Below are 15848 nucleotides of genomic sequence, written 5' to 3'. Positions count from 1 at the left end.
TATTATCATTATTTTTTAGATAAAATGTTACTGACTTTTGAATGGTAGTGTAACTTTAAGAAAGAAAATGACATATTAAGCTGAGATTACATTCTCTGTAATATGACTTATATATTTGACCATCAGCATACAGTCTGGTCCACTAAATAAATTAATAAATGAGTAGTGTTTGGGCAAACTATCAATATTAAACAAAGTTTAACACCAGAAAATGCATTAAAAAAACTGAATTTGTATCTTCACCAAATAAAATGATTTAAAATAATTGATAACAAATCACCTCCTCCATAAATCTCTAATTCTCTCCAAACTAACAAAATTATGGGAAAATATGTGTATAAGTTGTGATTTAAATGTATTATATTCGGTAATATCCAAGCATGCTCAAGAAAATGAGTAGGATATTTATATAGAGTTTTTTTTTTTTAAGTGTTTATTTTGATGCTATATTTTAGCCTCACTCTACTTTGATCTTCTTTGTCATCAGTATACCTTGACTCCCATAGAATCCACAAAACCAACCAGACTCTAACTTGCAAGTGCGAGAAGCTCTCACCATTTTTGTGTGCGGCATTCATCGGGCAGTCTGTGTGCATCTGAACTATTTTCTCCTTCCGTCTTTCCATTACTGACCCAGATGTTTTGGTTGCACAAGCAGCCTGTCTGCTGCCTCCTGGATGAATGTGCTGTCGCTGGCAGTAACCCTGCCTTATGGCTGCTCGATTTATTATTAGTTCTTTGCTGTAGGCTGATCTTCTCTTCTTTCTCAGTGTGTTCACATATAGCCCAGTTTCCATCTTCCAGGAAACTCACTTAGGTTTTTTTCTGATTGTTGCTACAGTAACTTATTTGGCCATTAGTTGGCATGACTACTGGTTAGAATTTGGGTCTTGAAATAGGACTGCACACACTAAAATGCATTACACACACGTACAGGAACCAACACTTCCTCTGCTCGGTGAAGGGGACGAGTTCTTTGTCCCCTTCGTTTGCATGCTTTAAAAACTTGACCCGCAGCTCACAGTGCATTTTAAAACCATGCTGCATGGGACAAAGCATGCAACTGTGCATGCATCTACATATATTTTTAGTGTCAGAAAATAGACCTGTGCATGTTTCCTCGATATGAAAGTTCATTACTTACTTTTTGCTGTAACATTTGCATTTGCATCAGTGTGAAAATGTGCATGCCGAGCTGTTGAGGTTAGGGTGGACCATGAAAAATGGCAAGGTGTGAGCATGTAAATACACTTCCTGTGTGATAGATAATGTGTGCATTTGTTAGTGGCCTTATCCATGTGTCACAGTATGCACCTGCTGAGGACCTCTGGGAGAGATGAACTTTGTGTTTGTGCTCCTCTGTCATAATTGTGATAAAACTTTCCATGTTTTATCATCAGCTCATGGAGCTACACCTGAAGTGTATAGTATTAAATTTCAAATCACGCAGCTTGTTGAGGAGAGATGTGTTTTTGCATTTCTTTTCAGTTGATTTGAAGTGCCTTTTCATTCCAGAATCAATTCGACTCCCAGAAATATGAGAAAAAGCTTGAGTTTTATTGGTCTGTGGGTTTTTCTGCTAAACAAACAGCATAAAAATCAATGTACATAGTAAAAAGTCGTTTGATATTTTTCACCGCTTGTGTGAAGGCATTCATTGGGCCTTATGGTTTCATTTTAACATTGAAAATCCATGCTGGTCACTGATCAAAGCATTTAACCCGTAGTTACTCTAGAGTAGAAGCTAAGTAGTTAAACTGGGCAAAATGTGTGTTTGTGTCAGTGTGTCTGTGTGTTTGACTTTTTATAAAAAATGTATAGTAAAAGATAAATAAAACATATATATTTATATACTTTTTCATATTACTGACAAGTCAATCTCTGCTTTCAAATTTTGTTGTTTTAAATTTTGATTTAACAAATTTTTTCTTAAATTAAAAAATAAATAAATAACTTTCGTTGTTCTCTTGAAGGTGAGATGAGAAATGATCTCTACATAACGCTGGAGAAGGGCGAGTTCGAGAAGGGAGGGAAGAGCGTGGCGAGGAACGTAGAGGTCACCGTCTACGCGCTGGACGCCGATGGACAGATCCTCAAGGTATGTCTCCTGTTCCCCTTTGCTTTCTTACGAGTACAGACAATCTAAGATACCAGAACTAAAAGCGCAATGCTAAGGTAATATGAAACGGCATTAAAGATCACTTCCTCGGTGTCAAGCTCATCTAAATCTGTCATGCAGAGTTTTCACAGTCATGTCTGACAAACAGCCATCGAGGTGGATCGGTGAGAGGTTTGTGGTTTTCCGTATCCTCGCACACTCAGTCTGTGTCGACTTTGTCTCTCTGCAGGGGTTTGTGGCTGTGGGCTCCGGCGAGCCGGGCGGAGATGAGTATCATACCTTCGTGCTTTATCACAACAACAGCCCGCGGTGGGCGGAGCTAATCAAGCTGCCCATCCCAGTCGACATGTTCCGGGGCTCTCATGTCCGCTTCGAGTTCCGCCACTGTTCCAGTAAGTCCGACGCAACTGATGAGAAAACCATTGGTCTTTTTTGTTCCTCGCTTTAGGATGCATTTCATATTCACTTAAGACTGAGGCAAGACAGTATTTCCCACACTTAATAGATGCAGAGCTGGAGAGAGGAAGTTAAATTGGCTGAATTACAAATGAGTGTTGGAGAGTGGAGGAGATGTAGCAGTGAGCCGTGTGAGTCATAGCATCACTAATGGGCACTTAATATAGGCAAGTGAAGTCCAGAAGTGGAGATCACCAAGGGGTATTTTGGGGCTTTTTTTATGCAAATGATTTCCAGTTAAGCATGTGTGCTTAATTCAGTGCTGTATTTGACTTCCTTTACACCAAAGCACCTCGAATCATCTGAAGGACACCATTCATTGATCTGTTGTCCACTACTATGAATTTTTGTGCTTGTCCAAATTGGTTTATGCTAGTTTTGCTGCTGAAGTAGGGTTGAGAATCAAGGTTTTTATTCAGAATAATGATGTTGGAGCCAAATGATTGGTTGATGCGGCTTTGGTTTTGTGCAAATGAAATGAAACAATGATGTCTGGCCATGTGCGGCCTATTTCTTATATTATTCAGTAGCTGACTTTTGAATGTGTGAGACATTGGTTTTTGTGTTTTTTTCCTGTCTTATGCACTAAGACACTTATGCCTCTGTAAGTGGCATGACTCAAAGAGAAAAAGAAATCCAAAAGTTTGGCTTTAAGCAAGATAGCAAAGACAGTTATGTAACAAATAAATGTAAAAGTAATAAACCATTATTTAAAAAGTGTAAACACGATTTTAAATGGGTAAATTCCATGAATATTTATTCAAATATTGTACATTATCCACTTTTTCTTCCTCAGAATTACAACAAGACTAGATAATGTAGTCATTAAGGTTTATGAATTGTTAATTTAAACATTACATTTTGATGACTGGTTTTCCATGAATGTATTGCTCATCAACATCAGCATCCAAAACACAAAACATTTTTCTGTATGGCTGTGACTATTTTTCCTGACATTGTCAAGAAGTGTCAGACATGTAGTGGCCTAAAGCTCCAGATCAAATGTCAATGTTTAGTTCCAGCATAAAAACTGTATTTTCTTGTTAAGGAGTTTTAAATGGATTTGGCTTGTAAAATACAGTGTTTTTGTTCTCCAGCAAAAGACAAGGGGGAAAAGAAGCTGTTCGGCTTCTCATTCGTTCCTCTGATGCAGGAAGATGGGCGGACTCTGCCCGACGGCACCCATGAGCTCATCGTTCACAAGGTACAGCTGTCAAAATGTCTCGTTGGCTTTTCTGCAACAAATGCAATTTAAGAGCTACTGTATGTCAGATGACAAATTGTCCTGGCTGACACTTATTTCATTCTGCATGCTCCTTTTCTGCCTGAAAAAAGCCCTGAATTCAAAAAGTGGCTTCTCATTAAAAAGTGTAAGAGTTAAATAGCCGCATCGGAAAACACATCCCTGCGGCACACCCAATTTAACAGCACGCTTGCTCTGGTAATTGCAGACCGTGGAAGTGTTTGTGGATTTAACAGGCTCGAAAGAGTTCACAAACATACATGCACAGACACCGAGAACTGCTGTTATTTGTGTCATGTTGTACTGTCAACCCTCACACTCCATCAGTTCATTAAAGAATCTTTTGCTGATGATTTAAAAATGACCCATTTTTGCAGTTTAGTCATGTCCATGTAGACTTTTATTTGTAAAATTGCAATTAAAGACCAGTCTTAACGTATGTCCCATTTAGATCTAACCATGTACAGCCTATAAAATGACTTTTATTTGTGTATATGAAGGAATGTGTGTAGCCTCAGGAAGGCTTAGCCCATAAACAGGCCCAGTATGATGCTGTGAGCTTCTCGTGGCCTATTTACGCTTGCTGAAATAGGCTGGTTTGCTCCAACGTTTACAGTCTCGACGTAACACTAGAGATCACTGACTCCTGTAATAATGCACTGAGCTGTGTCACTGGTCATGTACGACAGCAGTTCTGCTGACCTTTTACAGTACGTGTAGCGGTTTGAGCAAGATACATGATAAAAAAAGAAATAAGTCAGCTGTTTGCATTTCTGCTAGAGGCAACAGAACTGCTGACAGAATGTGGAGCGATTGCATGATGCTATTTAAAGCAATAGTTCAGCCAAAAATAAAACTAATCTGTCATCATTGTACTTACCTTCGTTACAATCCCATATGACTTTGTGCTTTCTGTTGAACACGAAGTTCTGCAAAATGTTAAAGCTTTCCTTGAAATAAATAAATGAATAAATAATTTATATATATATATATATATATATATATATATATATAGAAATTCCCCTAGGGAAAGCGTATACCTACATACAGTATATGTCTATATATGATTTAATCTACATTAAGTACATTTAGTATCCCTATTATGAAAAAAAAAGAAATAGCAAAATTCATAAATACATTAGTTTAAAATAATTATAAATCTAAACATTAAATAATAATATTTAAATAAATAAATTATAATTCTGATTTTACTATTTAGCTGTGGGCATTCTTTTAAAATATTAAATTTACTACATAATATAATCTAAACATAATAATAATAATATAAAACATGACTGGGTTAGGGTACGCTCAACAATATGATATTGATATGATATCTTTTTGATTTATATTCATAAGTAAATAAAAAACCTACACATATTTATACATATATAAACATATCAACGTATATATTTATATATATACATTATGTAGCATATTGTTGGTGTTACCTTAACTTGTTTTAAAATGTATGTAATTATATTTTAAATATTAATAAAACAAGTCATATTTTATATATATATATATATATATAATAAATAACACTTCTAAATAGCAAAGTAAGAATTTTCGTATACATTTCTGATAATTAATGTTTTTCAAATATCATTATTTTAAATTGATTTTTTTTATTATTTATAATTAAATTATATACCATATGCTACATACTGAACATATATGAATATATTGGTCTGTATGTTTATACATGTATAAATATGTGTAGGTTTATAATTTGTTTAATAAATATAAACAAAAAAAATCTTATATCAATATTTCTTTTTGCTATTGTTTTTGCAAGAATTCATATATATATATATATATATATATATATAATTCCGGAAAAGTTGGGACGTTTTTTTAAATTTTAATAAAATGAAAACTAAAAGACTTTCAAATCACATGAGCCAATATTTTATTCACAATAGAACATAGATAACATAGCAAATGTTTAAACTGAGAGTTTACAATTTTATGCACAAAATGAGCTCATTTCAATTTTGATTTCTGCTACAGGTCTCAAAATAGTTGGGACGGGGCATGTTTACCATGGTGTAGCATCTCCTTTTCTTTTCAAAACAGTTTGAAGACGTCTGGGCATTGACGCTATGAGTTGCTGGAGTTTTGCTGTTGGAATTTGGTCCCATTCTTGCCTTATATAGATTTCCAGCTGCTGAAGAGTTCGTGGTCGTCTTTGACGTATTTTTCGTTTAATGATGCGCCAAATGTTCTCTATAGGTGAAAGATCTGGACTGCAGGCAGGCCAGGTTAGCACCCGGACTCTTCTACGACGAAGCCATGCTGTTGTTATAGCTGCAGTATGTGGTTTTGCATTGTCCTGCTGAAATAAACAAGGCCTTCCCTGAAATAGACGTTGTTTGGAGGGAAGCATATGTTGCTCTAAAACCTTTATATACCTTTTAGCATTCACAGAGCCTTCCAAAACATGCAAGCTGCCCATACCGTATGCACTTATGCACCCCCATACCATCAGAGATGCTGACTTTTGAACTTAACGCTGATAACATGCTGGAAGGTCTCCCTCCTCTTTAGCCCGGAGGACACGGCCTCCGTGATTTCCAACAAGAATGTCAAATTTGGACTCGTCTGACCATAAAACACTATTACACTTTGAAATAGTCCATTTTAAATGAGCCTTGGCCCACAGGACACGACGGCGCTTCTGGACCATGTTCACATATGGCTTCCTTTTTGCATGATAGAGCTTTAGTTGGCATCTGCTGATGGCACGGCGGATTGTGTTTACCGACAGTGGTTTCTGAAAGTATTCCTGGGCCCATTTAGTAATGTCATTGACACAATAATGCCGATGAGTGATGCAGTGTCGTCTGAGAGCCCGAAGACCACGGGCATCCAATAAAGGTCTCCAGCCTTGTCCCTTACGCACAGAGATTTCTCCAGTTTCTCTGAATCTTTTGATGATGTTATGCACTGTAGATGATGAGATTTGCAAAGCCTTTGCAATTTGACGTTGAGGAACATTGTTTTTAAAGTTTTCCACAATTTCCACAGCCTCTGCCCATCTTTACTTCTGAGAGACTCTGCTTCTCTAAGACAAAGCTTTTATAGCTAATCATGTTACAGACCTGATATCAATTAACTTAATTAATCACTAGATGTTCTCCCAGCTGAATCTTTTCAAAACTGCTTGCTTTTTTAACCATTTGTTGCCCCCGTGCCAACTTTTTTGAGACCTGTAGCAGGCATTACATTTTAAATGAGCTAATTAAGTGGATAAAAGTGTGAAATTTCTCAGTTTAAACATTTGCTACGTTATCTATGTTCTATTGTGAATAAAATATTGGCTCATGTGATTTGAAATTCCTTTAGTTTTCATTTTATTAAAATTTAAAAAACGTCCCAACTTTTCCGGAATTCGGGTTGTGTATATATAAATGTGTATATATAATTTAATTTTTTTTTTTTTTTTTTGGTTGTGTTATGATGTGTTAATTATTAAATAGGAAAAATAGGGATCTTTTTTCATGCATGTTTCCCAGTGTGAGGAGAACGCTAACCTGCAAGACTGTGCTCGCTACCTCAAACTGCCCTTCGCGAAATCAAATCTGCCCGGCAACAACCAAACTATGAAAGGCACTAAGGAATCCCTGTGGATCACATCATTCCTCTGTTCTACCAAACTCACTCAGAACGGTAATGTGTGTGTCTCTTTGTACAGGATATGATAGGACAAAATGTCCCTAGCTGGCAGTTTTCTTGGCATGATGCATCACATAACATGGGAACATTTGGGTGTCTGGCATGAAGATTCATACACTGATTGCTTATTGGCTGTTTCCTGTAGGTGACATGCTGGACTTATTGAAGTGGAGAGCCCATCCAGAGAAAATCAACGACAGCCTGTCTAAACTCAAAGAGATCGATGGCTCAGAAATAGTAAAGGTCAGCTGCCCTTCACAGCCTTGCTGTTGGTTAATGAACCTGTCAATCACAGTGATCTTTCCCCTAATTGGTGCATGTTTACTAATAAAGTCAAATATCTCAAATCAGTTTTTACAAGATACACTGGACACGCTTTTTGGCATTTTGGACGAGAGTTCACAAAGATATGCACTCAAGGTGTTTGATAGTCTGGTAAGCACAGACCCAATTTTTTTTTGCACAATAGCGATTAATGAAATTGCATGTTGCTTACTGTGTGTGTGCATTTTCGTCATTCAGGTGCATGTTATAAACTTGCTCCAGGACAGCAAGTTTCAGCATTTTAAACCAGTCATGGACACCTACATTGAAAGCCACTTTGCAGGAGCCCTGTCATACAGGTACGTTAAAAATCAGAAGTGTTTAACTCTCAGCATGCCTGGAATTGGTCCATTGATTTGAAGTGGAAACATAGAGGTGTAAATGTGTACTTGTGAAGTATGCTTTGTGCTGTCTTTCATTTAAGTAAATGCCACTTGGGTTGATGTTTTGTTATATAATGACTGATATTTGATGCATTGAATGTGGCTTAAGTGCCAAAATACTTTGTTGGGTCACTGTATAGTTAGTTTTTGTCCTTGACGTTTGATCGCAGCTCTCTCAAAGCACTGATTCCTCACTCGAATAGCTCTTCATTTTGCATGTTCATTCATCTGGTCAGAGATCAGCCCACATTACAGCCTACACAGTTGTCGAATGTGCATGTTATGCAACCAATTACGTTAAATACTGGACAGAATCAAACGGAAGATTACTTGAAAAATGAGAAAGCCTGTACAGTTTATTTGCAGAAATTTATTTTATCATATAGTTTAGAATCAAATCTAATAGACACGGATTGAAAACCACAACAGTCCAGTTTATGGGGTGTTTAGACACATCTTTTAATTTCTAGTTATTCTAGCTCACTGGTGCAAATATAATGCGTCATGCTTTTTCATTTAAAGTCTCTTCCGTTCTGACTTTCAGTTCTCCTTTTGTTGTGATTTTTAGTCTCTTAAAAACCATCTAACCGCATGCTTGCAGAGCACTGGAAGATAAGCTCAAGAACTTTCCTCTCGTACTTCACTCGCTCCGATGCGATGAACTTCTCACTACAGTGCTATGAAATCACACATTTTGCAATGCTTCTTTTTATGTGTTGCAATACATGAGCTTTTTCGATACACTGTGATTAAGATATCTCTTTTTTCCTGCAGTATGACTGCTTCACTTAAAATTGCATTTTAGATCTATTTTTTTTAATCTATTGATTATTTGAAATTCAGAATAAAGACGTGCTCGATTAGAATGTTAATGTTTTGGGAAGAAGACACAAAAAACTTGATCGTTAATTGGTAGACACATGGCTTAGTGGTTACATTGGGCTTTGCTTTTCCTACGGACAATGCAAGTTTGAATACAGATTGCAAAATTTGCATGCTACATTGCACCCTATATCTGTTTACTGTCACTTTCTCCTTTCCGTTAAAATGTCTCAGTTTAAATATGTAACCATGGTTCCTTGAGAAGGGAACGACACACTGCGTCCACTAGAGGTCACTATGGGGAACGCTTTCAGCGGTGTCTGAATCTAAACACGACAATAACATTGGCAGGATCACAGTATAAAAGGGCACTGGGAGAACACTTCATCCGCTTCATCGTCTGAAGCTTGTGTCCAAAGCATAGCAAGGGAACCGGAGGATGCAGTGTCTCATTCCCTTCTCCGGGAACCATGTTTGCATGTATAACCTGAGACGTTCCCTTCCGAGGGAACCCAGACTGTGTCCCCTAGGGCAGAGCTCAAAGGCTTGGAATCTGAAAACTGCTCCCTGGGCACCGCAGCATAAGTGGCTGCCTACTGCTCCGGCCGGGTGTGTGTTCACGGTGTGTGTGTGTGCACTCTGGACGAGTTAAAAGCAGAGCACGCATTCTGAGTATGGGTCACCATACTTGGCTGTATGTCACGTCACTACTAAATTAAAAAATGTTTTTTAATGCAGTAAATGCAGTTCAGACACGTCAGATTGATTTCAATTATGAATCTTCTTATAAATACTTTCAATTCTGCCAATCAAACATAATGTGGATGTTCAGTTTACTGTGTGTTTGTGTCTCTGGCAGGGATCTGATCAAGGTGCTGAAGTGGTACGTGGATCGTATTATTGAAGCGGATCGTCAAGAACACATCCAGCAGGTGCTGAAGGTGAGACGCTACACAATATTCTCGCTCTCTCAGATCATTTTTGCACACTCTGCCCTTCACATTAACATTTAGAGTCTGTCATTACTGCCCTCCATCTTCTGATTTTCTACAGCCACGAATAAAATTTTATTTAGATTTGTAATGTACTGAATATTCAATTTCTTAGGAATGGTTCGCTGCGGGCCATTGTGACTTCCACATCGCATTAGTTCACACAGCCCATGCATTCTTAATTAGGCCGCGTTCATGTTGCTTTCTGTGCTCAGATCTGCTATTCTGTTGGTTTCCTAGGCGACGGAGTATATTTTTAAGTATATAATCCAGTCGCGACGGCTGTTTGCGCTGGCCACGGGCGGACAGAACGAGGAGGAGTTTCGCTGCTGTATGCACGAGCTTTTCATGTCCCTCCGCTTCTTCCTCTCGCAGGAGAACAAGGGCTCACGGCCCATCACACAGACACAGGTGAGACACACAGATCTGTTTATGTTGGAAAACTCCTTATATTGTGTAGTTGACACATAGAATGAGCATCTCTTGTGGGTGAAAAGGGTTTGAGTTTAGCATGCAACATTCCTCTCTTTTCTTCCTGGGCTGTGATGTTAATAATATTATTATTATTACTTTTTAAAGTTTATTATATAAACTTATATAAAAAGTATGTAAATTTAAGATGAATTTACCTTTATTCTGATTATTATTCTGCATTATTCTGATTTTCTGAAACCATGGGACGTCTGCCGAGGTGAATCTGACTCTATTAAGCATTTATTTGCCAGAGAAATGCCCTTAATTTTGACAGACATTTTGCCCTTGAGAGATGGATCATTCATGTTTTATGGAGAGAATGACGTACAAGGGCAGTTCTCAGTGCACTCCCTTAAATTCAGGCAAAGCGTTTGAAGTCTCCCGCAAATTCTCTGAGTTGAATGCGAGAGCGTCTTCTATTCTCCGTCGCTCGGGTGCCCATCGTGTTCTACAAAGAGACTCAGAGTGCCCATGTGCCCCATTGGAAAGAGAAAGACGAATACTTCCAAAGAAAGAATTGCTTTGGGTTTAATAAGAGAGGGAAACATTGTAAATGAACATGAAGGATAAGGATGAAAAGAAAGAAGTAAGATGAACAAAAGTGAGATGATGATGGCGCAACAAGATTACAAGAAGCTCTAGGGAAGACTTGAGATAATAGGGAAGTGAGAAAAACAAAGAATCACATTTTAGTTTGATTCAACCCTTGGGAAAAATCACTACTTATCAAATATCACAAACAGACTTTTTAATATATATATATTTTTTACTTTTATTAAAAAAAGGAAAAAATATATATTTTTTGGTATTCTAATTGTATTTTACAATTGTATTTTATATAATTGTATTAACATTTCTGACATTATTTAAGAGTTTTTTTGACAGATGTAAAAAAAAATATATATTTATTTTATTAATTTTTTCTTTGTTTGTATTCTGCACATTGTCACCATTGTTTAATTTCATAAAAACAATTCTCGCTGGTGGTTTTTATGTAGTTTCATTATGTAGTGTGCAATTAAATTGCCGTTTCATTTATTTATTTTGCTTATTTTGTTTATTTCTCCATGTAATCAGTGTGAACGAGATTGTTTCTTGACTTGATTGTTTGTCTCCTGACTCCACAGGCATTGTTTCTGCAGTCGTTCCCGGCTGTGTATGGGGAGTTGTTGAAGCTCTTTACGGTCAGGGAAGTGGCCACGTTTGTACGGGAGACCTTGGGCAGCCTCCCCACCGTGTCCCAAGCTGACTGCCCCCTGGAGGCCGTCAAACTGCACTGCATTGCCCAAACCGTAGAGAGCCAGCTCTACACAAACCCTGGTAAACACATGCTCACTGAAGATGAGGATGGAGATGGTTAGAGGCAATCTGCTCAGTGGTTGTGTGTGTTTTTATAAGACTCCAGATGTATCCTGCTCCCAGTGGTGCTGCGTTTGCTCCAGGCTCACATGCAGGAGCAGCGAGATCTCGTCATGTGTGCTCAAATACTCACCTGCATGCTGTCTCTCCTCAAGAAAGACGACACGGTACGATAACCCTCACACAACTACGATAACAAGCAGACTTAGTCTAAGCAAACAGAGTCAATCCTAAAAGAGATCGCTAAACTCCAACTTACATGTTTGCTGCCATTTTCTGCTCATCAGCACCTTTTCTGTTACATAGAGAGAGTGTGTGGTTGCCAGGTTGGGAGCATTAAGTAAATCACTGGCCAGAAAATATATCATTTTAAATGAAAATCTCTGATTTTGGGGGATCTTAACTGACATCTGGCAACCGCAGTCATGAGAGCTTGTTGACGATGCAAAATAATGCAAATTCCAAATTAAAATGAAATTTTTTCAGGACAAATACCTAGCAGGCAAATATTATGGAAGACCATATCCGCCAGTGAATAAAAATATTTATATGTATATTTGTATGTTTTAATATGCTGAAAGCCTTTTATCCTCATTAAGTCATATATTTAAAGGCAGTTAAAGGAGAGGGTTATAGCACACTCGTAGCATAATAAAAGTTCAAAAAACATTGCACTCCTAATGCACTGCTTTTATTCAAATCCTTTGCCTTCAACACAACATTTCAAGTCCATCAGACTTTAAATCTCCTGCTTTCAGCAATCTTTCTTTTATGCATAATCCATAGGTCATCATTTGTTAAGAAAGTTTTGTGCTGTAAAAGAGTATTTAGTTTATTTATTTGTCAAATATCTGCCATTCCCAAGAGTATGAAACACTTTTGTCAAAACGTGGCCGTAAATCTGCATAATTATGCAAGGTTCCCTAAAGACCTACTTATCAGTCATGCAATCAAGAAGCTTTGTTGAATTAGTGTTTCTGCACATCCCCTATCCGTGTTGACTTCTGCTTTGAAGAAGACCACAGGAAACTTGTTTTGAAAATGCTGAGGCTGCTCTAAATGTAGACATCCTCTCTGACCTTGAAGTTAAATGGCGGGTCTCACGAACAGAGAAGGACCGATGTGCATCAGAGGCAACTGAAATGACAGCTGAACCTTTCATGGCTGTCTCACCCTTTTTACCATTAGCACCCTGTCAAACAGTGTGCATAACAACCTCTAACCTCTTGCAAGGTTAAACATATATGTGTGTCTCTCTGTGTGTGTGTGTGCAGGAGCCAGCTGTGTCCCAAGAGGTGGATCTGATCGTGGAGAGTGTTTTGGGTGTCTTACTGCGGACCATATTGGAAATCGCTAACCGGCCACAACCAGCAGGGCCTACGCTACGGCCTCAAGTTCAAGATGTCACGGTAAGAAAACCAATTAAGAAAGCAGGCTTTATAGAGAATTGGCGAGAGTGAATTTAAAAAAGTAAAACATGCGAGAACGCATCAGATACAGGCCCTGAGGGCAGGTAATTACAGCAGGTGAATTCTGCCAGCGTTCCTGCTAGATGTGATGCTTTCCCTAGCGCCTGAAGGTTTTGTGAATGCAAACCTCGTCAGACCTCATTTCAACTCCAATTTATTCATCCGTAGTCAACACAGACTGGGATTTATCAAGGGTTTTATGGGGCGGTTCAGTATGGGAATGAAATCATATGTGATGTCTTTTTTTTCTTTTTCTTTTTTCTTGTGGAGGCAGGTGTTTTGCGAATGAGTTTACAGTGGCAATGTATAGCTAGACCTATATGAAATCTGCTGACTTTGTGATGTTTTTGTGGGAAAATATATGCTGAATATTACAAATATTTTGAAGAAAAAAATGTGTGTGTGTGTATACACATTATATATTTATTGTTTATTTGTATCTACACTAATGTTCAAAACTTGTCAGTAAATATTATTATTCATTTATTTATTTGTATTCTATATATTTTTTGTTTTTGTTGAAGAGATTGAAGCTTTTATTTAGCATGGAAACATTAAATTGATCAAATGTGAAATAAAGATATTTTAAAATGTAAAAAAAAAAAAAACTTTTGAAAAATATTGTGAAGCAATATAGTAATGGTAATAATAATATTACTATTTTTGATTTAAATATTAACATGGCATGTTTAGATGAAAGGGCTCAAATTAGTCCAAATTATTACATTTTTACCCATTATTTATGCATTTATTCAAAGCATTTTCAAAATGCTATTAAATATTAATTTAATGTATTAAATATGATGTCTTGAAGTTATACAGAGCATGTTTAGTAGAAAGTGTTCAAGTCAGTCAAAATTATTTAAGTTTTATCCATTATTTGTGCATTTTATTTCTAGACTTTTTCACAATCACATCACACAGTGGATTTGATTCTGTTGCGGAAATACGTCAAGGTTTTTTTTTTTCTTTCTCAAGAGTATCGTATGTTGAATGTGTGTGTTTCAGGGTGAGTTTGTGTCGTGTCTCTTGGCTCTGTTGAGGCATATGAAGGACAGACACTACCAGCAGCTCCTGCAGAGCTTCACTAGTAAAGACGTGCTGCGGGTGAGACCCACTTTATCTTACTGACATCAGTTCATTACACACACTGAGAAACATGTCAAACATCCTGTCTTCCTCTCTGTCTCTCTCAGGACTTTCTCCTGCATACCTTCACTGTGTTTCGCATCCTGATAAGACCAGAGATGTTCCCCAAAGACTGGGCGGTCATGCGGCTCGTCACTAACAAGTTAGAGACTTTATTCCGCTGCAGTTTTACGTGATGTGGTTTTCAGAGTATGAATTGTGATCTGAAATGTTTGATTTACAGCATCATCATTACCACAGTGCTCTACCTGTCAGATGCTTTAAGGAAAAACTTCCTCAATGACAAGTTTGACTATAAGGTTTGTTCTCAGTCCTATTCGTGTTGTGAAACATGAGTCGATCTGTTTGTTTTCTCTGTGGCACTGTCTCTAAACTCTCTGTTTCCATGAAGGTGTGGGATTCCTACTTCTGCCTGTCTGTTATATTCATCAACCAGCCCTGCCTTCAGCTCGAGACCTTCTCTGCATCAAAGAGGAAGAAAATACTGGAAAAGTGAGTCCTGCAAGCCCTCCGAATTCAAACTTTCTTACTGTATAATAATAAGCCAAAAGCAGTATATGTCAGAGTTGGTAAATCTGAAATTACAAGACTATTGTAGTTCAGAATGATTAATGTAGTGTAATGTAATATTTTTTATACACTATAATTGTTTATATATATATATAATTTTTTATTTGATTTTTTCAGTGTAGTTTTCAGTTTTTATGTGTATTTTTTTATTTATTTATTTTATTTATATAAACTGAGGGTCCAGACGTCTGTAATAATTAATTTTTTTAATATTTTGCATATATATAAAATGTTGCATATATGTAAAAATTGTACTCACCAAGGCTGCATTTATATATATATATATATATATATATATATATATAGTAAAACAATTATATTTTGAAATATTATTACAATTTAAAAAACAATTTTCAATACAATACAAAACAAAATATTCCTGTGATTCAAAGCTAGTATCAGTGTTGTTTTAGTTTTTCTGTGTATTTATTTGTTCATTTATTAATCATTTATATGTACACTCATGATCAAAAGTTCTGAATAATTAAGATTTTTTATATTTTGGAAAGAAGTCATTTGCTCAGCAAGTCTGCATTTTTTTAACAACAAAATGTATTCACAACAATAATATTGTGAAATATTATTACAGTTTAAAATGACTGTTTTCGATTAGAATATATTTTAAAATATAATTTATTCCTGTGATGCAAAACATGCTGTGATTCAGCTTTATTACTCAGGTCTTCAGTGTCACACAATCCTTCAGAAATCATTCTCATGTGTTTATTTGCTGCCCAAGAAACATTTCTGATTATAATCAGTTGAAAATATTTGAAGCATCCAGTTCAGTGTCTGAAAACTGCTTTCTGT

The 15848-nt window shown here is 36.8% G+C and overlaps 1 protein-coding gene across 4 annotated transcripts in view; it reads left to right on the top strand.

Moving 5' to 3' along the window:
* LOC132105556 (dedicator of cytokinesis protein 4-like) overlaps positions 1-15848 on the top strand; it is a 98185-nt gene that overhangs the window by 54360 nt on the left and 27977 nt on the right. For all 4 annotated transcript variants that reach the window (XM_059510755.1, XM_059510756.1, XM_059510752.1 and 1 more), the window contains exons 14-29: positions 1974-2098; positions 2349-2511; positions 3673-3779; positions 7337-7490; positions 7642-7739; positions 7848-7931; positions 8019-8119; positions 9885-9966; positions 10258-10428; positions 11619-11811; positions 11890-12017; positions 13125-13259; positions 14328-14426; positions 14516-14610; positions 14692-14767; positions 14860-14960. In XM_059510755.1, the coding sequence (XP_059366738.1) occupies positions 1974-2098; positions 2349-2511; positions 3673-3779; positions 7337-7490; positions 7642-7739; positions 7848-7931; positions 8019-8119; positions 9885-9966; positions 10258-10428; positions 11619-11811; positions 11890-12017; positions 13125-13259; positions 14328-14426; positions 14516-14610; positions 14692-14767; positions 14860-14960 (1912 nt within the window). The remainder of the gene's footprint in view (positions 1-1973; positions 2099-2348; positions 2512-3672; positions 3780-7336; positions 7491-7641; positions 7740-7847; positions 7932-8018; positions 8120-9884; positions 9967-10257; positions 10429-11618; positions 11812-11889; positions 12018-13124; positions 13260-14327; positions 14427-14515; positions 14611-14691; positions 14768-14859; positions 14961-15848) is intronic.

This window comes from Carassius carassius, chromosome 26 (genome assembly GCF_963082965.1).
Source record: "Carassius carassius chromosome 26, fCarCar2.1, whole genome shotgun sequence".
NCBI lineage: Eukaryota > Metazoa > Chordata > Actinopteri > Cypriniformes > Cyprinidae > Carassius > Carassius carassius.
The sequence above is the reverse complement of the archived record's forward strand: the minus strand, read 5'-3'. Positions and strand labels throughout refer to the sequence as shown.